Raw genomic sequence first — 23257 nt, 5'->3', positions numbered from 1 at the left:
AAACCCAATGACTTGCCCATTCTTCCGTTAACAGTAGAGCCTCATGCTAGATAGTCCCCCACAGTACCTCAGGAGATTGTTACAAACTCGTCAATCCTACAACTCTTTGACAAAATGAAAACAGACATTTCATTTTTTTAAAAAAACCAACCATTTAATAAACAAAATTAGTCCACCTGAAACACCCCAATACCTAAGGTATTAGTCATAGATGGGTTATCTGCAAAATTCCAGTTCAGAAGCCAACAGAGGCTCAGTTCAGACAGGGCTTAACTGACTTTTGCTGGTATCTAGTAAGTAGGTGCGTGGGTTGCTGAGTTGAGTTGCCGGGAGGGACATCAGGGTGGAGTGGGCAGGCCTGGCTGCCGGTCTTGCAGGCACATCCACGACTCGTGCTGGCCACGCCGCTAACCGTGAACCCCAACAGCAGTCACCTCTGGAGAAAAGATGGTCACCTTAGGACGAGTTTGACCCTGGCCCGCCGGACAGGCCTGCGAGTTAAGACGGAGAGGATCTGATGTGAAAGCCCCATGATTTGGCAGCGAGGGGGGCACCAGAGCAAATTAGGGACCGACTTCTCTCCCGTCGAAGCCTGGAAATCAGAGGTCCCGGGCTGAGCACCAAGCTGGAGGAGTACCGGGGACAAGGCTGCAGCCGCTGGGGGCCGGGCTGGCTGCTCGAACCGACTCACCTTCAGGCCGCGGCGCCGCCGGCCACGCACCTCGCTCCGGCGCGTCCGGGGCCTGGCGGCGGCGAGCCGCGAGCACGGACAGCAGGTGCTGGCCCCGCTCGTCCCCGGCACCACGCGCCGAAGGGCCGCCCCAGAGCGCCGCCGAAGCAGGCCGCGCAGGCGCGAGAGCCGAGTCCCAACAGCCGCGGGCTCCTGCAAGCGCGGCCTGGCTGTCCCTTTCCCCGCGGCCGAGGGCGAGGGCCTGCACCCCGGCTCCGGGGCGGGCAGCGGGCGCGGGCAGGGGACGGGAGGGGAGCGAGGCCGGCGGGGCGCGGGGCCTGGGCGGCGGGAGACGAGGGCGCGGGGGAAAGCGGAGGGCCGGGGCCGCCCGTCTCGGGGCCAGCCGTGGCTCAGCTCTTTCCGTGAGGGCGGTGGTGGCCCTTAAAAGGGCCGTTGTGGTGGCACGGGGAGGGCCGGGACGCCCCGCTACGGGCGGGCGCCCTCAGTACTCCTGAGAGGCCTGCGTGGTCTTCTTGCCGCCCGCAGGCGCCTTAGGCCCCACGGTGGCGCTGGTCTTCTTGGGCAGCAGCACGGCCTGGATGTTGGGCAGGACGCCTCCCTGGGCGATCGTCACGCCGCCCAGCAGCTTGTTGAGCTCTTCGTCGTTGCGGATGGCGAGCTGCAGGTGGCGCGGGATGATCCGCGTCTTCTTGTTGTCGCGGGCCGCGTTGCCCGCCAGCTCCAGGATCTCGGCAGTCAGGTACTCGAGCACCGCCGCCAGGTACACGGGCGCGCCGGCGCCGACCCGCTCGGCGTAATGGCCCTTCCGCAGCAGCCGGTGCACCCGGCCCACTGGAAACTGGAGGCCCGCACGCGACGAGCGCGACTTGGCCTTGGCGCGGGCCTTGCCGCCGGTCTTGCCGCGCCCGGACATGCTGCGCGAGGTAGTAGATCGTTGGAGAACGCCTCAACAGGCCTCCGGCCAGCTCCCCGCCGCAGTCAACTGCTGCCCCTCTGGCCGAGGGGCCGCCTTTATAACCCCAGGGCGCACCGCCCCCACGCCCTCCTGATTGGGCCTTTTCTCTAATACCCGCCTCTGATTGGTTGCTGTTAACCCTTTGGCGACGCGCCTAGGCGGAGGAACGACGCCAGCTGATTGGCCGAATTTGAAAACCTTTTGCCCGGGTAAAAAAGCGAGGAGAAGTGGTGGCTCGCAGACGTCCAACCACGGTGTGATATAGCCAATGCATGTGAAGCGCGCGAGATTTAAACGCTAAGGCAGGGGAATAGAACCGGAAGACAAAAGGGGTGGAGTTTGAGGCTTCCTAAAGCGTCTCTGGGAAATCTGGGCTGGCCTAGGATTTTTAAAGGAAAAGGGTCAACACTGAAACTACTTCTGTCTCCTCTCCCCCGTCTGGCCACTCCCCACTCCCTCCTCCTATCTGGCAAAGAGAGATTGAAAAAGGGAAGAAATGAGACCCTGAAAGTTCGACTCCATGTTAGGAAACAGATAAATCCAATCTTATGGCCCTCAAGTATTAGCGCTTAAAGTATTACGATCTCAATATTTATTCAACATGTTCTGTGTGGTCTCAGTTCTTCCTGTTCACTTCTTGCTAGAAGGGGCCTGGTGTACTGAAAGAAAAAAGGATGGAGCAAAAAGACGGGCGTCCTATTAGGGAAATGCCCCCACCAAAACTCTCATCCTACTCTAAAATGCCCATATAAGAAATACACGCATAGGAACAACAAGGAAAACACATCACTTTATTGTCACCATTGGGAGCACCTAGCCGCACCCAGTCTGCTCTTACTAATCAGAACGCTTAATTTATAATTAAATGTCAAGTCACCTTCGGGGATGTGTCCCTATCCCCTGCGCAGGTTCTATCTCAAGGCCCAGCATATTCCTTGGAAGTCAGGACTCTGAAAGCTGAGTTGTGGATAATTGCATAAAAGCTGCCATGTCCCACCTCAAGAGGCTGCAAAGACAGGATGGAGAGGGAGAGTGGCAAGCTGAAGAAAGCCACAGGCAAACCTCAACAGTCATTAGAGGGCAATAATGGCCCAGCATGTCAATGGTCACAAGGGAAAGGAAATGCTGAGAACAAACATGGAGGACAACAAAGGGTGGGAGAGGCCTGGGTTCGGAGGCAGCCTTGGTCCAGAAAGAGCTCCTCTTGAGTCAGGAACCCTGGAGACTGCAGATAGAGGTGAATAATCAGGGGAGTCAGACATCATAGAAGAGTCGGACGAGCTGGTACCGAATGGAGAAGGCGACAGCACTGCCCAGGATCTGCCAGGAGAAATGGACTGGAGTAAGAACCATGGAGAAAGTGAGATAAGGTGTAGACCCCATCCCCAACCTCACCTGCAGTAGCAGCAGAAGCAATGTGAGATTTCTCTCATGTATGGGCCCACAGACTTTGAGCAGCAAGTTGATGAGGGTCATGTTGTTACACTCGGTGACGGTACCATCCTCACTCTCACCCTGGTGCACTGTCACTAACCGAAGGCTCTCTGCTACCTGGAAAGACCAGAGGTGGAGAGAAGCTCAGCTAATACCTATGCTCTAGGAATGAGGACTTGCCTAATGCTTCCAAATTCCCCCTGCATATGATGCATGCCTAGGGTCCCCACGCCCCAGTTTCAGGATGGCTGCCTAGGGCCTTACATCCTTGTTACCCTGTTACCTTAAGAATAAAGGTGCCCAAGAAAGAGAGGCTCTTGGTCTTGAACTTGGAATAGCTCATCTCCAGTTTGCCTGTCTTGGTATTAAGTCTGTGGGGGGAAGAGAGCTTTATGTGACTGGCCCACTACTCAAAGACCTCTCCTCCCAAAGTGGTTAATTAATAGGCACAGCCCTGAATCTGGAGTCCACCTGAGATCTGTGTCTGGCTCTGCTGCTTACTACTGTGTGATCAGAGCTGCTGTGAGCATTAAAGGAGATCACCTAAGTAAATGTGCTTTGTAAATTATAAAGGGCTACCCGCATGGCAAGTCTGTCCTTCTTTGGGCCCACTCCCTTTGCACAGCGTGTGTGTAAGGCTCGTTTTGGATATCCCAAGTGAAAAGGCTATGATGTCTCTTCCAAGCTTCAATGCCTATCCTTTCCTACCCTGGTACCCAAAGTGGCTACCTGGGCATACGGTGGCGAGGGCAGGGGATGAAATGCAGGAGCTGAGGCAGTGAGTAGAGGAAGTTGAACACCTGGGGCATGAAGAAGAGTAGCATGGTCTTGCTGAAGTGTCCCAAGATGCCCACCACGGCAAAGGTCATACCGGCAAAGTAACAGAAGGTATCACCCACAAACACCCGTGATGGGTACCTGTGTGGGGGAAAGACTCTAAGCCAGTGGCAAGAGGCACTACTAATGCCTCTAACATTAGGCATCATTAATGCTAGCCCAGTGCCCAGGGCGTGATGTGTGAGAAAAAGGGTTGATAACACCCAGGGGCGGATTAACCGGTAAGCAAGGTACACATGGGCTTACTTATGCTTACTAATTGGTAGTGCACAATTTCACATCAAGATGTGGTGAAACTCATGTGAAATTGTGTGCTACAGATTAGTAAGTAAGCACAAGTACGCTCGTGCATACCTTGCTTACCGGTTAATCCACCCCTGGGCGTTATCAACCCTTCTTCTCACACCTCACACCCTGGGCACTGGACTAGTTCAGTTCGGACTTGGAGAAGACTCCAGAGGAGATTCCCGTTCTCCCAGCAACTCTGCAGGACCCAAGGCCCTGAATTTATCTATTCCTGGGGCCGCACAGCACTACTGCTGGATAGAGAGCAATTTCACAATACTACCAGTCGAGGCCTCAGAAAACACTCAACGTAAGTATGCACAAGCAGCCACTCCATCAGGAGGTGGGTCATGAATAGGTCCATCCTTGTCACAAGTTCAGATACTTGTTCCCCTATCCTCAGGCCTACTACTTACCAGTTATGGTAGAGCAGTCCCAGGGTGGTGAAAAAAAAGGGTATCATGAAGTAGAGGGAAAAGACATGATCATCCCGATATTCACCTTTGGGAGCAGGGGCAAAAGAAAGGGAAAGTTAAGTAGCCACTTCTCCTCAATACTTTGGTCCTATTTTTGTCTGCCTCTAAATTCCATCCCAAGCTTTATCGTCCATCTCTCCCAAATCACTTTCAAGAACTCACTCACTACCCCTCTACGTCACCCAGGCAATTCTTGATACCCCACCTCTTTCAAGAAACCTTCCTAGTCACTGTCTTAGATCTGGTTTAGGCCATTCAAACCTAGGTCTGAATACGAACTTTTACTTCCTAGCTATCTGACCTTTGATCATGACACATTTAACTTCCCTAAGCCTCAGTTTTCTCACATAAAATAGGGCTGAGGAGAACACCTGCCACATGGAGCTATTATGAGGTTTAAATGAGATCATGTTGAAAAAGTGCTTAGCCCTAATAAGCACTTGCTGATGTCCATCAACTATAGACCAACAGAAACAACTGAAATCAATGTTGGGTTCATCAACTTGTTGCAATAAAGGTGACTGAGGAAGCCACACACCATGGGGAACCATGGGACACCTCACTAAGAGGGTGTTAGGAGGGGCTTGTTATAGGATTTAATAATATCTTACTGTGTTTTTGTCGAAAGCTTACACACACAAATTAGGTTCCCATTTAACAATTACTACACAAACTGTTCAATAACATTGGTTACATTTTTCACAATGTGTCACATTCTCGTTAATTCCATTCTGGATGGTTTGTTTCTAGTAATCTGGTTTCCTCGTCCCCTTATCCCTTCATGTTTGCTTTAGAGTAATTGTTGACCATTTGGTCTTGTATACATGATTTTTTAAAGGTGCACAGTCTCACTGGTAATATTCTTTATTTTATGGGCCCATCTGTTATTTAGCTAAAAGGTGACCTTGTGGGGGAGTTTTAGTTCAAGGTTTATGGAGTATCTCAGGGCGCTAGTCTCAGGGAGTCCTCTAGTCTCCATCAATCCAGCAAGTCTGGAGTTCTTAAGAATTTGAGTTCAATTCCACATTTTTCTCCCCTTCTATCAGGATCCATCTACTGTGGCCCTGATCAGATCGGCTGTTAGCGGTAGCCACACACCATCTAGTTCTGGTCTCGGGGTAGATGAGGGCACAGTTCACGTAGACTGTTGGTCCTGTAGACTAGTTTCTTCTCTGAGTATAGGATTTGTTTTGAGTCACTTTGAAGAGGATGCAATGAAGCAGTTTTGCTCTGGACAGGGTGCTGTCAGAAAGCGAGTAATTCTATGATTGAACACCTTAATAGTTTTTATCTAAAAGGTAGGAGGAACTGAATTGTTCCTGGAAAGAAGCAACAGTCACTTTTGTTAGCCAGGATGTTTGGTCATTTTTGTGGTTTGCACAGTGTTCTTATGGTTTTCTTGGTGCTGAAACACGATTATGGAGGGGTCTGGTTTTTGTCTTGCTCCATCATGGTCACAGAGTGACCTTGTCTGATGCTGCGGTTCTGTGACATTATTTATGTTCAATAGGAGAACATCGTGGCCTAGCTATTAGTGCCAGCTTAGCTATAGATGACAGAGCTGCTGTTTTTCTTTCTCATGTTTAATACCAGTTATTCTTTTCAAAGTAAATAGCTTCTCTTATCTTCTGTAATGACTCACATATTGCTTCTTTCTGAATCCCCCAAAGCCATGTAACACTCAGACTTCTTTCTCTCCCTACCCCCAATCCTACCTACCATTCAGCTCCACCAGGTTGAAGACAATGATAGAAGCAGAAATGACTAGCGACTGGCCAGCCTCTAGCCCGTTAATTCCTGCTAGGATATTGATGGCGTTGGTACAGAACACTGCCAGCAGCCCCATGTAGACATAGTACAGGATCCCTTGGGGAGAAAAGATAGTATGGAAAGAGGACTTATGGATATTCTTCCGGGAGAAATGGTGAGGACAGAGGACAGAATGAAAGGTCACCAGAAAGGGAAAGAACAGGGACACTGGAGGAGAACAAAGTAGGGGTCACGGATCGACTTGATGGCAAAGGGTTTTGGTTTACAGGGACAGTGGTGGTAGGGCTACTCACCCAAGTCCAAGTGCAGGCCAAGAATTGGGCGGAAGGGCTTGGGTACCACAATGGTCGTGTTGCCAAAGTTGGTGAAATAGACCATGAGGAGTGGTAATGAGGCGGCTGTGGGCAGCAGCAGCTTATGGCGCCAGCGCAGATTCAGTACATCATCCGCAAAGCCCAGGAAGATCATGCAGCAGATGGCAAGGAGGGCACCTATCAGGGCCACAAACTGGGGGAGGCTCGGGGCAGGTCCAGATTCCAGCCTACTCCCACTCCACCTCTCCTTTCAAGGATTCCTCTTTTGTAGTTCCTCAGCCCCTCCCTGAAAGCCCAAGTAATTAAGCTCTCTCAGGTACCTCCCAGCTCCCAACCATAGGCAGCCGCCCCTACTAAACCCACTTACTTCATGGTGGGGGAAGGTCTTACACTGCTCCTCCTCCACAAAGCAGTTCAGGAAAGGGAAAGGGATGAAGCAGAAGAGGATGATAAGGAAAACAGCACCGCTGATCACTCCCTGAGATTCTGGGCTGTGGCCCAGCAGCAAGGGCGGGGGCACGGGGGGAGCGGGGAGGAAAGGGGGCGGGGTCACTCACTAGCGCAGGTGTTAAAACCCAAATCGTCTTTCCCTTCCCACATTTCCTTTGGGGTGGGGAACACCACTGGCGGAGTCCCTGACACATCCGAGGGTCCCCCACCCGCTTCTTCCCCAGTGCTAATCACTTCTGTCCTTCACCTTCCAGAGTCCCGGGTTGTCTGGGTCAACGCTCGGTCACCGCCCGTGCCCTGTCCACCCCTTCCCCAGCCCTTGTCCCCTGCCCAGGACCCGTGTGCCGCCCCTCACATCTGCTGCCGGCTGGATTTGTTGAGGTCCAGGCCACAAAGACGGGCGGCGATGAAGTGGCCACGGAAGGCCGGAATAAGGGTGAGCGTGGCCACTAATCCCAGCAACGAGCCGATTAAGTTCACCAGTAGCGGCAGCGGCAACTCCGGAAAGGCCCACATGGTGACCCGCCAGGGAACCCCTCTACCGCCTCAGCTAATAGTTAACAGCTAATAGCTGGACAGAAGCCCTGAGGCCTCAGCAGTAAGGAGTGCCGGCTTCCCACACCCCAGGGCTTTCCACAGCAGCCTGAGCAAAACCCTACAACTCTGTCCCGAATCGCCCGCGGGATTCCCGCGAGCCTGTATAAAGTAACCTTGGCTCTTCCTCGCTGCACTTGGTCACACTGTTTCCGCCCGGATCTTTTCCAGAGAGCAACTATCGCTTGGGAAGGCGGTGGTAGCCATTTTTAATATGGGCATAAGAGCGGGGACAGCGGTTATTTTAAACTACATCTTTCGTTTGAGAGTCGAGTCGGCACGAAAGTATTGGAAAGCAATTTTAAAAAGGGAAATACAAGCGGATACTCTCCTAACTTCATATTAAAAGCGTGCAGCCTGGAGCGGAGAAACTTCTTGCCCAGTTCCAAGATGAATTCCTCCTAGTACCACGTGTCTGACACCCAGTTCTAGCAGGGTCCACGTCAGTTCAGCTCCGTCGGCCTCTGCAGGTCACGTTTAAAGAGCCAGTACCCCTCGCTTAATTTGGGTTTTTTTTTTTTTTTTTTTCTGGAGCCGGGAAGATGGCTACTGGAAGCAAGGGGGTGGGCAGGAAGGATGAGGAAGTGGAGCAACGCCTGGTCCTTGTAGAAAACCTGTTTCCAGCGTAGTCAGAAGCCGAGGTAAACGCAACCCAGTTCCTGGAAACGTAGCTACAATTTGGAAAAAGGATTATGTAAATTCTAAAGGGTAGACGCCCGAAAAGTCCCTCCCATCCCATGTTGTTCTTGCCCTCAATCCAAGTAGTTTTTCCTCACCATCCCACCCACCTTCTGTCCCTGCAGTAGCAGTTAGTTCCCGGGCAACCCAGTGGGTCACTTCATCACCACAGAGCCTGGGAGTGCCCTCAGGTGTTGGTTTTAACCCAGTTCTTCATGTTCGTTAGTCCTGGATTACTGCATCCGTCGTGCCAAGCTCCCACACGGAGTAGGTGTAGGGTGAGGCGATCTGAAGAGCTAAGGACTCAGGAGAACCAGACTTACACGTGGCTTCTCGTGAGTTGGAGGAACTCCCAGTCAGGTTTCTTTCTTCTGCTTACTGTGCCATTTGCTTGGCCTGTTTGCCTACAAGTAACAGTTCACCAGCATCTTCATTCCCTTTCATTCTGCCCCAAGCTCTTAGGTGGCGAATGATTTCTGTTCCTCAGAAAGGCAGTCATCAACAGAGATTTAAAGTGAGGACACAAATATTCTGTCCATTCTTCCCAATATGGCGTACTCCAGGAGTCAGGGCTGGTTGACTTTCTTCAGGCCAAAGATAGTTTCTCCATCTCCCTCAAAGCCGGTGTGAAATGTCCCTTCTACTTCACGGCTGCTGTAATTTAAAAAACATATAAAATACAATAATCAAAAAGACCCCAGCGATAATAGATAATAGTAGTGAACAATAAATGACTTTATTATATATAAATATATAATACATAAACATGTATATCATACATTTATTCATTTTATAAGTAAATAAAAATAATAATATATATATTATAAAGGAGAGCCCTGGTGGCACAGTGGTTAAGAGCTCACTTGCTGACCAAAAGGTTGGCCGTTTGAACCCACCCAGCAGCTCCACAGGAGAAAGATCTGGTGCTCTGCTGCGGTAAAGATTACAGCCAAGAAAACCTTATGGGGCAGTTCTGCTTTGTCACATGGGGTCACTATGAGTCTGAACTGGATGGCACCCAACAACAACGATCTTGTATATACATGGAAACCCTGGGTGATGCAAACAATTGAAGTGCTTGGCTGCTAACCAAAAGGTTGGCAGTTTAAGTTCACCCAGAGATGCCTGAGAAGACAGGCCTGGCGATCTACTTCCGAAAAATCAGCTATTGAAAACCCTGTGGAGCACAGTTCTGCTCTGACACACATGGGATCCCCATGAGTCGGAATTGACTCAATGGCAATTGGGGATATACACAACTGCCAGCAATTTCCTTAATAATATTTCACCAGATTTTCAGTAATTATTATCCTGTAGATAATGTTTTTCTTTGTGTGTCTCTGCCCCTTAGACTGGAAATCTCTGGAGGCAAGTGTTTTCTATTCCACAGGGTGTCCCCACAGGGCTCAGGACAGGCAGATATCTGTATACAAGGCATCATCACTCATAATGAATTTTGGTCTCTGAAAGCGGTATCAAGGCCATTCAGTACACACGGAGGTAGTAGTGATTAGTTGTGATCAGAGGCAGTGAGAAGGTCTTGAGGAAGAGGAATATTTGAAAGGTTTCAGCAGGTGGTAAGAGTAGAAGAGCCTTCCAAACAGGAAGAAAGTGAGACACCGGGAGCAGATGGGAAGGAGGAGCTTGTGGGATCCCCAGAGGAGGCAACAGCTTTTGCCTCTCTTGAGATGACCTATACATTCAGTTATCTTGTTGATCAGGAGTAGGCTGAGACTCCCTGGAGGTCTGAGGGACAGTCTGTATCTATTTCCTTTTTTATTAGGGGGCCAATCCTAATAAATCTGTCTTCCCAGCCTAGCATTGGAAAGCTTTGTCTCTCTTCTCTGGAGACCATTAGCACCACCACCACTCCCCCCGCCACCTCCCAGGAACAGGGTGAGAGGATTTGTTCAAAAACAAGACACTAGGGATTCATCCACCTATACATGTTACCACCTGAACTTGGTTACTTGGGTATAATCTGAATATTTTTGTTCCCATGATGGCAAATCCCCAGATGATTATCAGACTAATCAGAGGGAGAAAACAAAACACCTGACTACTGATTTCATTTGAATTTTTGTGCTTTTCCTGGTAAAAGTTCAAAGCATTTGCCTGAATGCTGAAGTTGGCCCTAGGACTCACATCACACATCAGCTGACTTGTCAATGACCCTGGCTGGTCACAGGCTGAGAAGACAATGTCTTAGATGCACATCTCCTCCTAAGTAGCCCTGAGTGCCCCACAACAAGGAGGGCCAATCCACTATTAAATTGAATTGCCAGACAAAGTCTGTCCCAAAAATGTTTTTCACAGCCTAAAAAGACTGTGAGATGGCTCTAGGTGGTTTGGGGCTGTGACACTTGCAGGACCACATCTGTGGCCTGTCCATGCAGCTGAATAACTCCTTCTCCTTTCCTTCTGACCCCTCCACTATCAGTCTGTGAAAAGTTCTTAGCTGAAAGCAAGCCCAAAAGCACCTATTCCAGTGGGTGACATGAATGATTTTTCAAAAGATGGCTACAACACACATGTAAATTCTCAGTGTTTACATGTATATTGGAATATTTTGTTAGACTTCTTAAAATTACAAAGAATTTGCTAATCCCTACTATGTGCATCCAGAAAAACCAAACCAGTTGCCGTGGAGTCAATTCTGACTCTTGGTGACCCCATGTGTGCCATAGGGTTTTCGAGGCTGTGACCTTTTGGAATCAGATCTCCAGGCCTTTCTTCCAAGGCACTGCTGGGTGGGTTTGAACCACCAACCTTTCAGTTTGCAATACCCAGGGACTCCACTATGTGCATAGGAAACTCTTAAGGACAGTGGTGGACACAAAGTGATAGAGATGCCGTTGCTTCCCCCAAGAAATCTATTTCGGCGTATTTAAAGCACCTTGGTTGAATATGAGGGAGGGAGATGAGTCAAATAGGCACCACTCTTAAGCACTTTACTAATATGTGGAAAAATCAGACATACAAACAAGCAGCTAGACTATAAAGCAGAATGACATGGTGCTAGAGGTCCAAGTAACTTGTGGAAGGAAGATTGGGAGGACCGATGAGGGAGGCTCATGGAAGACTGAATTGTGCACCTGTATTTATCTGGCAGCATAAGACAGATATATAATAAATGCCCAGTGGAGGAGTTGAAGGAATAAATCCAAGAGCTCAGAGAACTGAGATCCCTGGGAGGTTATAAGAGTTGGAGAATGGTTCTTGGAGGAAGAAGGTCTTCATGGTAAAAACCGTGCACCTGAAAAACTTCCCGCAGAACCTGCTACCAGGCCTAATTGCTTTGCCCACTGACTGCTTCTCCCTGGTCCCTGGGTTCTTGCCCCTAGTTCTCTCTTCTCTTGATTTCCTGTCCCCTCTTCCCCCTGAGATTAGAAACCCAGACTCTAGGGATCTCTATTGTTTCTGGAGCCCAGGGATGATGCATGAGCATGCCTACAGCAAGGTTACCCCATCATCCCTTCATCTTTCCTTACAGTGAAACCCAGGGACATGAAGTTTACCTACACCACCCTCTTTGGCTCAGGCACCCTATTGCTGATCTGACAGGTTGTGGCTAGCCCTGCAACCCCACACTCTAGAGGGCTTTGTTAACTCCCATGTGGCCATTCCTCAGATTACTAACTGGATTTGGGGGAGAGGGATTTAACACCCTCCCTGCCCACCTCTCAAAGAAAAGGACTGTGTGCCCAAGACCTTCCCATGTGTATGTGGAAGAGGCTTTTGGGGAATGGGGATTCCTTTGAATTCTTTAGTAGTTTTTTCCTTCCCTTGCCCCCTAGAAAGCAATGACCAGCCCTGTCCTATAGGGATTAAATCCACTCCCTGAAATCTAGAAAAGGGGATGGATCCTGAGGCCAGAGGTTGGCAGGGTGGACCTGTACCATTCCTTGGGCGCTAGTTGAGATTTTTCTCAAGGTCTTGTGGCCGAATCTATTGATAGTCCTGTGCTCCATTGCCAGCTCCCCCATCATTACCACCCCCTCTACACGTGTTCCATAGGCAGGAGCTGTTACTATGGAAATACATTATTTTTAAAAACAGAAGCAGCCCTGGGCTTGGGAAATAGCTCCAGTACAAACCCACACTAGCACGGTGGTTCATAGGGGTGTTCCTGGGTCCTAGCTCCCAGAGGGGGTATTGTGGTGGAGGGAGTTCCATAGTCCATGTTCTAGACTCAACCGAGCTCTGGTGGCACAGTGGTTAAAGCACTCGGCCACTAACCGGAAGGTCGGCGATTCCAACCCACCGGAAGCTCCGCAGGCAGAAAGATTTGAAAGTCTGCTTCCATAAAGATTTACAGCCTTGGAAACCTTCTGGGGCAGTTGTACCCTGTCCGATACGGTCACTATGAGTCGGAGTCGACTCAACGGCAGTGAGTCTGGTTTTGGTTTTGCAGACTCAACCTCTACCATGTTGAGGTTCCGTCTCCTCTCTGATCGGTATCTGCTGGAACTCTGCCAGGCATTTCTATCTGGGAGGGATGCTCTGCATCTCCTTGTCCAGAGCCTAGCTTCAGTCCGGAAATGGGCACCAAGAGGCTGCTGAAAGAGGGGGTGTTGGGAGAAGGGGGTGGTGCCTTCCACAGGAGTCACCTCCTTCTTAACCCCACAGACGTCCAACCTATGGAAATCTAAGGAGCCTAGTGGAAAGCAGGGGCGGCAACTCAGGTACCTGAAGCTATGCTTGCCCACTCTTGCAGTGGGCTGGAGGAAGCCGGATACCCGGGTTCCAGGATGGGGAGGGGCGGCCAGAGACACCACCTATTTTCCACCCCGGAACCTCCTCCCCTCTCGCGTCGTCCCTCAGTCCTCTTCTGAGAGTTGAACGCCGACTCGCCAAGCCCCGCCCCGCGCGGGTGCGGTTCCTTTAAGGCCGGGTGGGGGCGGGGCGGCCGGCGGTGTTGTCAGTGTCAGCTCTGCGCACGCAGCCCTCCCTTGGCCGGTGTCGGCTCCCGAGCCCCCGCGTCTCTGCAGACGAGTCCCCGCCCGGGTTCGGGGGACCGTGCCGTGGGAGGAGTCGGGCGCTGGCCGGTGACTAACCCGGGCTGGACTACTGGACAGACGGAGGAGGGACTCCGGCTGCGGGGAAAGACAGACTTGGGCACTGCGACCCCCCAGCATCTCTTCCCTTCGGTCCGTGGCACCCAGTTGTCCCCGGCACTTAACCCCGGAGCGCCCCCGAGCCCGCGCGCCCGGCCCGGGGGAGGCCGCCCCCGCCCCGCGGCCCGCCCGGGCCATGCTCCCCCGGGACAGCGGCTGAGCCCGAGCCGGAGCCGGTACCGGAGCCCGCGCGGAGCATGGATCCGGGCTGGGGGCAGCGGGACGTGGGCTGGGCGGCCCTGCTGATGCTCTTCGCCGCCTCGCTGCTCACGGTGGCGGGCTGGCTGCTGCAGTACGCCCGGGGCTTGTGGCCGGCGCGGGCTGGCGGGGGCCAGGGCCTGGGGCCCGCCTTAGCCGCCGAACCCGTGGGCTCCCCGCGGGAGCTCAGCGTGTGGCGCTCGCTGCTGAGGTTGCGGGCAACTCGAGCTGGCGCCCCTGAGGAACCAGGCGTCCGGGGCCTTCTGGCGTCGCTCTTCGCCTTCAAGTCTTTCCGGGAGAACTGGCAGCGGGCTTGGGTGCGAGCGCTGAACGAGCAAGCCTGCAGGGACGGGGTGAGTTGCAGAGGAGCACAGAGGTGGTCCCTTTAGCCTTTCCTTCCAGGCGAGGGACTGCTGGTGCTAAGAGGGTCGGATGGGAGCGGGGATCAATTGGGGAATCCCGTGACTCCTTTCCCCTCCGGGATCAGAGAAAAGGGTGCGGATGCGTCTGGGGGTTGTACAAATCCCGCTATGTTCCAGATCTTCTATTCCTGTGGGCAAGGTACTCTCTGGGCTCCAAACCTGTTCACAAGTTGTCGTTCTCATAGCAACCCTAATCCCTTTGCCTGCTGGCGCTTCCACCTAGACTAGGTGCTGCTGGTTGGGTTGGGGGTAGGGGCAGGTGCATAAGGAATTTGCCTGGTCCTCATGCCACCACTCCCAGTTAACAGTTCATGCCCCAAATCCTTGCAGTGGCCAGGCAGATCCCCAAGGAGCCTGAATTGCCTCCCTACCCCTTACTAATTTCACTGCTACTGTCAAACACTTCCCCCTCCCTGGCTGGCCTGCAGTGTATTTGGTGGGGCGGGTAGGGGGAGGTGTTCAGGTGGAAACCAAATTGACAATCCATGTGTCTCCCGGTAGATGAGCCTGGAGCTGCCCCTTGAGGGTCAGTCACAAACCAGCCCAGCCTACTTCCTCCCATTGCACCATGGGCATCTGGCCTCCCAGGAAGTGGGGCAGGAAGCATGGTCGTGGTCATGAGACTGACTGAGGTGGGGTGGGAGGTAGAGGCCTCCCTTTTCTGGGGCTCCCCTCCCATCCTGGCCCAGCAGCCTCTCATTGCCATCACAGTCCATCAGCCCCTTGCTCAGAGGGTTCTCCTTTTCCAGCCCCCGCTAGTCTCGGAGCTTCATATCCTACTAGCTCTTTAGATTCCTGGAAGCAGAAATGACCACATAAAATTGCTTTCTCTCCTCTGGCCAGCTGGCCAGCCAAAGGTCAAATGGCAGCTGTCAGCCTACACCTTGAATTCACCCCTCCACCCAGCTCTGCCTGCACCTTGTCCCCGGGTCAGGAGCAACTCCCCTGGACAGCTGACTCAGCTGGACATTGGCCTGTTCTGTAGGAAGTGGGGAAATTGAGGTTCCAAGCATCCATCTCCCCATCTCCCTGGGCCTGGCTATTGAACAACACAGCTGCAGGAGCAGAGATGTTGGCTGCTGCTGGTTTGCCAGGGAAATGAGCCTGTTTCCTCCCCTCCCAAGATCTGACAGTTCAGTTCAGTTTGGGCCCCCTCCTCAATTCTTCCCATTCTCCTGTCTAGACAGGGCTGCAGTAAGTTGTCCCACCTCTGCTCTGGAAGAATTAGGAAGCAGCTCTTTTAAGGCCTGAGCTAAGCGGCTTTCTGCTCCCTAATACTACCGTGCTGTCTGCCTGGAGGAATTAACCAGGCCTCTAGGCCCTTGAGCCCTCTGAGCTCGCTTTTCTTCCCAGCCCCTCTAGTCAAGTTCCCCAAAGATGTGCTGAGCTAGTCTTGAAGATCCAAAAATATGGATAGAGTCACACTCTTGAGCCTCCAGATACTCAGTGTCCCGCATCCCATTTATCTGGAAGAAGGCTTAGCCTCGTTTCTTCAGCTCTTATACTAACTGCCATCATCCTTAACTCTGTCCCACCTCTCCCCAGCTATTATATATAGGAAGCAACTTTTATATATATATATATATATATATACATATACACACACACGGATTTTTTTTTTTTTCTTCTATAGACAACTTCTTTTGGTGGTGAGGGTGGGGGAAATAAAGAGGGAAGAGGAGGGATGCTTCTGGAGGAATCCAGGGTCTTTTGCTTAAGGTGACCTCGTCTCTGAGGTGGTCTAGCTCCCAAGTCCTCAGTAGTCCTAGCAGCTGTGGGTCCCTGGGGAGGCAGAGTTTGAGGGAGCACCTCCTCTCCTGAAGGCCTGAGCCAAGGAGGGGCCAGAAGCCAGCCTGCAGCTGAGGCCTCCGCAGTGCCAGGGCCCAGCCAGCAACTGAGCAGGCCAGCCCTGTGGGGGGCAGTTCCAGAGACCTGATCCTGTGCCTGCATTACTCCCTCAGAGCTCCATCCAAATCGCCTTTGAGGAAGTGCCCCAACTCCCACCCAGAGCCAGCATTAGTCATGTGACCTGCATAGACCAATCAGAGCGCACCATGGTAAGGGTCTAATGGGCATTGCCCTCTTTGGGGCCTGAGAGGGGCTGACTCCAAGGGTTTCCTTAAGTCTGGGTGTTCTCAACCTGGAGTTTATGAATGCCTTGGTGACCCAAGGATTGGCTTCAGGAGGTCTGGGAATGCCCCTGAAGTTATGTGCAAAATGTACGTGTGTGCATATCTACAGTTTTCTGGGATGAAGAGTCTTTGGCTTTTACCTGGTTCTTTTAGGGGTGTGTGACCTCAAAAAGGTGAAGTTCCAAGGAAAACTGTAGCGGGGAAAGGTCTGCTGAACCATTACAGGGCAGGGCAGAGCAGGCTTGAGGACCCTTCCACCATGCCTGACCCTGTCTTGCCTGTCTCAGGTGCTGCATTGCCAGCTCTCTGTTGAGGAGGTGCGGTTCCCAGTCTCTGTGACCCAGCAGTCCCCCGCTGCTGTCTCCATGGAGACCTACCACGTCACTCTGACACTGCCACCAACACAGGTGGAGGGGGACGTGGGAACAGAGTTGGGTGGGGCTGTTATTGCAATGTGGTTCCTCTCAGGGATGGAATGTGGGAAGGGAGGGTCCTGGGGAATTGGGGGTAGTTGGAGGAGGAGAATAAGAAAACCAGTCCCTTTGTCCCTTGTCTGCAGTTGGAAGTCAACCTGGAGGAAATCCCTGATGAGGGGCTGCTAGTATCCTGGGCCTTCACTGATTCCCCAGATCTCAGCCTGACGGTGCTTCCCAAGCTACAGGCCAGGGAGGTAAGGGGTCAGGGTTGGGGGAGAAAAGGCTGAGCAGGAGGGTGAGGCCGAGCTGTGGGCACCACCTCTTGTTCTCCTCTTCCCTGCAGAGAGGTGAGGAGCAAGTAGAGCTCTCCACTATCCAGGAACTGATCGAGGATGCCATAGTCAGCACCCAGCCGGCCATGATGGTCAACCTCAGGGCCTGCTCTGCCCCTGGAGGCCTGGTGAGCAGGCACCCAAAGCAAATGGTTTTCATCCTGTCCCCAGCTACTATGTCAGGATTCTTACTCTTTTTACCTCCTTCTGCTCTTAGACACCCAGTGAGAAGCCACCCATAGTGGCCCAGACCCAGCCAGCCAACCCCAGACTCACTCGGTTATTCCTCCGGCAGCTTCGAGCATCTAACTTGGGAAGTGAGCTGGGAGGTGAGAGCTAGAAGGGGCTGGGGAACTGCCAGGGCAGCGGTAGCAGGTGCTCCCTGCCCCTCTGCCAAGGGTCCATCCTCTCTCTATTCCTCAGTGACTTTCTACCTTTGATCTAACATCTTCTAATTTCTGGCTCCTTACAGGTACTGGGGAACTGTGCTGTGTAGCTGAGCTTGACAACCCCATGCAACAGAAGTGGACTAAGCCTGCGAAGGCTGGCCCTGAGGTGGAGTGGACAGAGGACCTGACACTGTAAGAAATGACCTCCACCCGCAGCCCATCAAACCCTGGGCTGGGTCCTAGGGACATAGACATGACCAAGACACAACCCCCACCCTTGGGCTGAACAGATGCACATAAATAAGACGGTACGAGTGCTCCAGTCAAGGTTGACACAAAGTGCTGTGGACCATTTAGGTGGGGAAGAGTCGTTGCCATAGGGTGAATAAAGATCAGAGTGGGCTTCGTGGAGGTGGTGGCATTTAAACTGCATCTTAAAGCAAGAGTAGGATTTCAACAGAGTGGAGAGAAAAGTATTTTTGGCAGAGGGAACAGCTTGAGCAAAGGGAAGAGGGTGGTTTGAGATGAGGAGAGAGACTGGAAAGGCAGGGAGGATTTGAATGAGGAGTGGGGTCCCATTCTCTTGGAAAATGGGAGTATCAGGAAGGCAGGAATTAATCTGATGGAGCACTTGTACCATCTTATTTATGTACATCTGTCTCTGCCTCTGGCCTGGGATCAGCTCAAGGGTGGGTTCACTTTGCTAATATTTCTCCTGGTCCCCCAATCTCCTCTTGGTCCACAGGGATCTGGGCCCCCAGAGCCGGGAGCTGACCCTCAAAGTGCTGAAATGCAGCAGCTGTGGAGACAGTGAGTATGGGGCAGGAGAGAGTACCTCTGGGTGGGTGCTGCTGGGGACCAGTCATGGGCCCAGCTCACAGTACCACCCCTGTCCTTAGGCGAACTCCTGGGCCGGGCCACACTGCCTGTGGGCTCCCCTTCCAGACCACTGGCCCGAAGACAGGTGTGCCCACTCACCCCAGGGCCAGGGAAAGTCCTGGGACCAACAGCCACCATGGTAGCAGAGGTGAGAAACTGACCATAGGGGATGGTGGATACCAGAGAAGGGTCGTCCCTGAGGCCCTGACTCTTTGCTTTTCTACCCTTGGCAGCTTCAGTATGAGGAGGGCTCCCCCCGGAACCTGGGCACTCCCACTGCTTCTACTCCACGCCCTAGCATCACACCTACAAAGAAGATTGAGCTGGACCGGACCATCATGCCTGATGGCACCATTGTTACCACGGTCACCACTGTCCAGTCCCGGCCCCGTGTAGATGGCAAATTAGGTAAAGAGGAAGCTCCTGGGAGCCCAGCTCTAGCCAGGGGCCCTGGACTGCAGAACCATGGCAGGACAGGGAAAGGGAAAGAGAACCTTAATTCTAGCCCACCCTGTTTTCTGACATTCCAATCAGATTTTACCACATCTGCCTCATAATCTGTGTCTCAGACTTTCCCTTACATCCTTCATTTCCTCAACCATTCCTCTCACCCATCAATCCTTCTGGCTCTGCTAAGCCCTCACAGAGGCCCCTTGCATTTCCATATCCCCAAGTTCTTGTCTATCTTTTCACATATATTTTCCCTTTCCCCAGTCCAGCTGGCTGATTGTCCCTCCCTCTACCCTCAACCCTCTAGCATGCTGTGGAATCCTCCAACAAACCCAGTGGCCTCCATGGCATTTCTCCCACCCTGGGGACCCTCCATGACGTCTTGCCTATCTCTAGGGGTTCCAAGGAATTTCCTCTACATCCAGTGGACCCCTGTACCATCCTTGCACACTGAATATTTTCATGGCACTTCTTACACCCTCAGTGGGCTCCATGGCACTTTCCCATACTCCCAGTGGCTCCTGTGGCATCTTTTTGTCCCCAGTGTCTCCTGTGACCTCATACTCTTAGTCGCTCCCATGGCATTGTCTTAGTCACTCGTCTCCTGCCCTGTGAGTCAGCCAAATTCTGCGTCTCAACAAAGACAGTATTGGGTGGGGGCCACTCTAAAGTCCCTCCCAGCTCACTGACCCTCCCCCACCCACCAGACTCCCCCTCCCGCTCCCCGTCCAAGGTGGAGGTGACCGAGAAGACGACAACTGTGCTGAGTGAGAGCAGTGGCCCCAGCAGTACCTCCCACAGCAGCAGCCGTGAGTGGGGGTTGGGATGTGTGAGGGTTGGTTCGTACCGGGACCCCGGAGTCAAAAACAACTGTAGGGCAGGAGGAATTCAAGGCCAAGAAGGCACTGGGGACTAAAAGTCACGTTATCCATCCTCTGTACCCCAGCAGGGGAGAGCCACCTTTCCAACGGTTTGGACCCTGTAGCAGAGACTGCAATTCGCCAGCTGACTGAGCCCAGTGGGCGGGCAGCTAAAAAGACACCCACCAAACGTAGCACTCTGATCATCTCTGGTGTTTCCAAGGTAACGGGGCTCTGGGGAGAGGAGATGGGGTAGGGAGAAAGCCCTAATGGGCCACTCACTTAGAAGTTGTCCCTCCTGCCAGGTGCCCATTGCGCAGGACGAGTTGGCACTATCTCTGGGCTATGCGGCATCCTTGGAAGCCTCAATGCAGGATGACACAGGGAGCAGCGGAGGTCCCTCTTCACCTCCCTCAGACCCACCAGCCATGTCCCCAGGACCCCTAGATGCCCTCTCCAGCCCCACAAGTGTCCAAGAAGCAGATGAGACAACACGTTCAGACATTTCTGAGAGGCCATCTGTGGATGATGTTGAGTCAGAAACGGGGTCTACTGGTGCCCTTGAGACTCGCAGCCTCAAGGACCACAAAGGTGGGGAGATATTGGCATGACCCCCCTGCCCCCGCCTCTTTTTTAGGTCCAGTATCATGACCTGGGAGTCCCTGGGTGGTGCAAACAGTTAAGTACTCAACTACTAACCAAAAAGTTGGCAGTTCAAACCCACCCAGAGGCACCTCGGAAGCAAGGACTGGTAATCTACTTTAGAGAGGTCACAGCCTTGAAAACCCCATGGAGCACAGTTCTACTCTAACACACATGGGGTCACCAAAGGTTGGAATTGACTCAGTGGTAACTGGTTTGGTTTTCTGGTTATCATGGCCTAGGTCCCACTGGACACTTAGGGATATGGGAGCCACAAGCCAACTTGCCTTCTTGTTCCTCCCCTAAGGGATTGTCAGACTTCCCAGTCTGGTTCAGCCACACTAGAGTAGGATGGGCCTGGGTCTGACAGATTTAGGTGACAGGAGGGGATGCCAAATGATTCTCCTTTGCCTGAGTTTTTCCTTTTTTCTGGGTCTAAGCACCTGTCTTCCTTTTCCTTCCTTTTTTTTTCCCCCCCTTTTCACTCTGCACCCTCTCCCGAGTGTAAAAAATCCTACCCCAAGTGAACTCTAAGACTGCCCCTCCAGCAGTGACACAGTCTGTGGACAGCTGTGGTATTTCTTCTAACTTGCTTGCCCAAGACATCTTCATTCCTCTGCCATTGAGTGTTTCAGCCACACATTTATCTATTTATGATATAAGCCTGCATCACTTCTTGGGATAATGAGATTCCTAAGTCCAAAGCCTGCTGTGCAAGCACCTTCCTCATTATGTTGGTCCTGAATTTCCCTCTTTGAAGCTTCCAGAGCATTGTCTCCTGCTTACATCCTAGAATTTGGTAAACAAGTCAGTGTTGACCCGCCTGTTCCTTCATGATTTTATAGGCTTTAGGAACACCCTCGGTTCAGCCTTTGTCTTTCCATACTACAGAGGCCCAGTCCTCTCAGTCTGTTCTCATGGAGCAGCCAACCCCATAACATTCCGCCTCAGGGGCAGAACTCAGAGGTGCACACAGATTCCCATGAGCACCATTTTTTTCCCTCAGGAAAGATAAAGAGCATGTTTTGCTTCATTCTTTCCTACAGAAGCCTGGCTTCTAGGCCAAGGCACTGGTTTTGTTCCACATCTTCTAGCCCTTCATCCCCCGTCCTTTCTCGGCTCCCCACCTCACCCCACCCCGAGCATTCCCTTCCGGCGGCCTCAGCCTCCCTTCTTCCCCACAGTGAGTTTCCTGCGCAGTGGCACTAAGCTCATCTTCCGCCGGAAGCCCCGACAGAAGGAAGCTGGTCTGAGCCAATCACACGATGACCTCTCCAACACGGCGGCCACACCCAGTGTCCGAAAGAAGGCCGGCAGCTTTTCTCGCCGCCTTATCAAGCGCTTTTCCTTCAAATCCAAACCCAAGGCTAATGGCAACCCCAGCCCCCAGCTCTGATGGTCCTCCTCACCTCCTGAGCTAGGAGAGCGCAGGAGTTTTCTGAGCCCATTCCCCACATCCCCTTCCACATTTCTCCCTGGACTTCCAGGCCAGGAAAGCCCTCTGGGTTTCAGGAAGCCCTGTCTACCCTGGGCCGTGGGGCCAGTTGGAAGGGTACTTGCAATGGGAAGTGGTGAGAGGTGGGCACCCGTTGCTGAGGACAGAGGAGAGGGAGTTGGTGGCTGGGAGTAAGGAGGGCTGTGTTCTGGCACATGTGGGCCTTCCTCAGAGCCGTTTGTCTCCTGTCGACACTCACTGGCCGGTCAGAGGAGTCCCGGGGTGCGCAGCTCCTCAGATGGTCCTCCCTCCCTTATTTATTGTCTTTTCTATTTATATGTGGTCCAGGACCCTCAGCAAATAGGCGATAGAGGGCATCTCTCCCAGGTGACCCTTCTTTTCTATCCCCGAAGGGCAGGCAACTCCCTTTGGAATGGAGCTCCCACACCTCCCTCAGGTCCCCACTCAGACCAGCACCGCCGTCTGCCTCTGAGGACACGGGCAGCTCCTAGAAAGCTGAGCCAGCGCCCGGGATGGGGGGCAGGTACTCCCCGCGTCCCTGCCTCCCCTTCTGCTCCTCATTCCTCCCTCCCCCTTTATTACTGTTTTTGTACTTGATGCCTTCTCTGTGAGCAGTGGCTCTGATGGAAGGAGGGAGCCAGGAGCCTGGTGGGAAGGCTTCCTCAGAGAGATGACTTCAGGGGTCTTTATTTAAAGACTATGATGATGGAGCAAGAGCAAGGCTGCACCTCTGTATGTGGGAGATGATGACTTCCATTGCTGCGTGATGGCTTGGAATTTAATTTATTAAAGTCAAATTGGAGTTTATTTGCTGGATAACTGGTTATTTTTTGAAAGGGGAACAGGTAATGAGGCCGTGGTGGTGATGGAGGGGGATGATCAGAGACAGGGACCCAGATATAGAGGTGGGGTAGATGACATACATAATGCGCCGGTTAAGAAGTTCCTACAGGGAAGACAGGACATGTAGAGAGAGGATGGGAGAGAGAGAAAAGTCTCTGAAGGATGAACTTGTAGTCAAAACGTCAACCAGAGAAAAAAGTCAGTCGGCTAGTACAGTATCTTCACTCCTCTTTCTTGAACGGGTTCCTCCTTCCAGAATGTAATAGTGTAATCCAGAGCATGGACGATGGGACTAGACTGCCTGGCTTTGAGTCCCAGCACCACTAATTATCTGTGTGATCTTAGGCAGGTGATGTAACATCTGAGTGCCTTAGTTTTTTCATCTGTAAAATGGGAACTATGATAATAGTTTTCTCATTTGGTTATGGGAGAGAAGTAAACATAAAGTGCTTAGAACTCTGCGGGCATATAGTCAGCGCTGAGTAAGTGTTGGAGTCTTGGTGGCGCAGTGGTTAAGAACTTGGCTGCTAACCAAAAGGTCGTCAGTTCAAATCCACTAGCTGCTCCTTGGAAACGCTACGGGCAGTTCTGCTCTGTCCTATACGGTGACTGTGAGTTGGAATCAACTCAATGACAA

General features: G+C 52.3%; 3 protein-coding genes across 7 annotated transcripts; 1 reads left to right on the top strand and 2 right to left on the bottom strand.

Annotated features, from left to right (window-relative positions):
• Positions 1-51: 51 nt before the first annotated feature.
• Positions 52-1680, bottom strand: LOC135227832 (histone H2AX). Its single transcript, XM_064268970.1, has one exon. It carries the CDS (start codon positions 1602-1604, stop codon positions 1173-1175), a length of 432 nt encoding a protein of 143 aa, XP_064125040.1. The 5' UTR covers positions 1605-1680; the 3' UTR covers positions 52-1172.
• A 738-nt stretch (positions 1681-2418) lies between these two features.
• Positions 2419-9096, bottom strand: DPAGT1 (dolichyl-phosphate N-acetylglucosaminephosphotransferase 1). Of its 3 annotated transcripts, XM_064268966.1 has the most exons (10): positions 8595-9080; positions 7568-8477; positions 7130-7253; positions 6742-6955; positions 6398-6544; positions 4619-4703; positions 3810-3998; positions 3364-3451; positions 3042-3197; positions 2419-2966 (listed from the first exon to the last, which is right to left on the bottom strand). In XM_064268966.1, the coding sequence occupies exons 2-10, from the start codon at positions 7726-7728 to the stop codon at positions 2901-2903; spliced, it is 1230 nt and encodes a 409-aa protein (XP_064125036.1). In that variant the 5' UTR covers positions 7729-8477; positions 8595-9080; the 3' UTR covers positions 2419-2900. The 3 variants fall into 3 exon arrangements, with proteins under 3 accessions (XP_064125036.1, XP_023413978.1, XP_064125037.1); XM_023558210.2 differs by having other exon boundaries at positions 2419-3197; positions 8595-9096; XM_064268967.1 differs by lacking the exon at positions 6398-6544 and having other exon boundaries at positions 8595-9089.
• A 4687-nt stretch (positions 9097-13783) lies between these two features.
• Positions 13784-23107, top strand: C2CD2L (C2CD2 like). Of its 3 annotated transcripts, none has more exons than XM_064268957.1 (14): positions 13784-14152; positions 16183-16278; positions 16641-16760; positions 16913-17023; positions 17113-17229; positions 17319-17430; positions 17574-17682; positions 18236-18300; positions 18390-18517; positions 18603-18777; positions 19527-19628; positions 19769-19902; positions 19985-20270; positions 21506-23105. In XM_064268957.1, the coding sequence occupies exons 1-14, from the start codon at positions 13799-13801 to the stop codon at positions 21715-21717; spliced, it is 2121 nt and encodes a 706-aa protein (XP_064125027.1). In that variant the 5' UTR covers positions 13784-13798; the 3' UTR covers positions 21718-23105. The 3 variants fall into 3 exon arrangements, with proteins under 3 accessions (XP_064125027.1, XP_064125026.1, XP_064125028.1); XM_064268956.1 differs by having other exon boundaries at positions 19766-19902; XM_064268958.1 differs by lacking the exon at positions 16641-16760 and having other exon boundaries at positions 19766-19902; positions 21506-23107.
• Positions 23108-23257: the final 150 nt, after the last annotated feature.

This window comes from Loxodonta africana, chromosome 15 (genome assembly GCF_030014295.1).
Source record: "Loxodonta africana isolate mLoxAfr1 chromosome 15, mLoxAfr1.hap2, whole genome shotgun sequence".
Classification (NCBI taxonomy): domain Eukaryota; kingdom Metazoa; phylum Chordata; class Mammalia; order Proboscidea; family Elephantidae; genus Loxodonta; species Loxodonta africana.
Note: the sequence above shows the minus strand (reverse complement) of the source record. Positions and strands in the feature narration are given on the sequence as shown.

Bases quoted from the DNA above. Each gene is read 5' to 3' on its own strand.
- DPAGT1 (XM_023558210.2), bottom strand. From the start codon at position 7,728: ATGTGGGCCTTTCCGGAGTTGCCGCTGCCGCTACTGGTGAACTTAATC. The intron at 7,254-7,567 runs GTGAGGGGCGGC...GCTGGGCCACAG, and splicing joins AAATCCAGCCGGCAGCAGAT to CCCAGAATCTCAGGGAGTGA. The intron at 6,956-7,129 runs GTAAGTGGGTTT...AGCCTCCCCCAG, and splicing joins AGACCTTCCCCCACCATGAA to TTTGTGGCCCTGATAGGTGC.
- LOC135227832 (XM_064268970.1), bottom strand. From the start codon at position 1,604: ATGTCCGGGCGCGGCAAGACCGGCGGCAAGGCCCGCGCCAAGGCCAAG.
- C2CD2L (XM_064268956.1), top strand. From the start codon at position 13,799: ATGGATCCGGGCTGGGGGCAGCGGGACGTGGGCTGGGCGGCCCTGCTG. The intron at 16,761-16,912 runs GTGGAGGGGGAC...CCTTGTCTGCAG, and splicing joins TGACACTGCCACCAACACAG to TTGGAAGTCAACCTGGAGGA. The intron at 18,301-18,389 runs GTGAGTATGGGG...CCCTGTCCTTAG, and splicing joins ATGCAGCAGCTGTGGAGACA to GCGAACTCCTGGGCCGGGCC.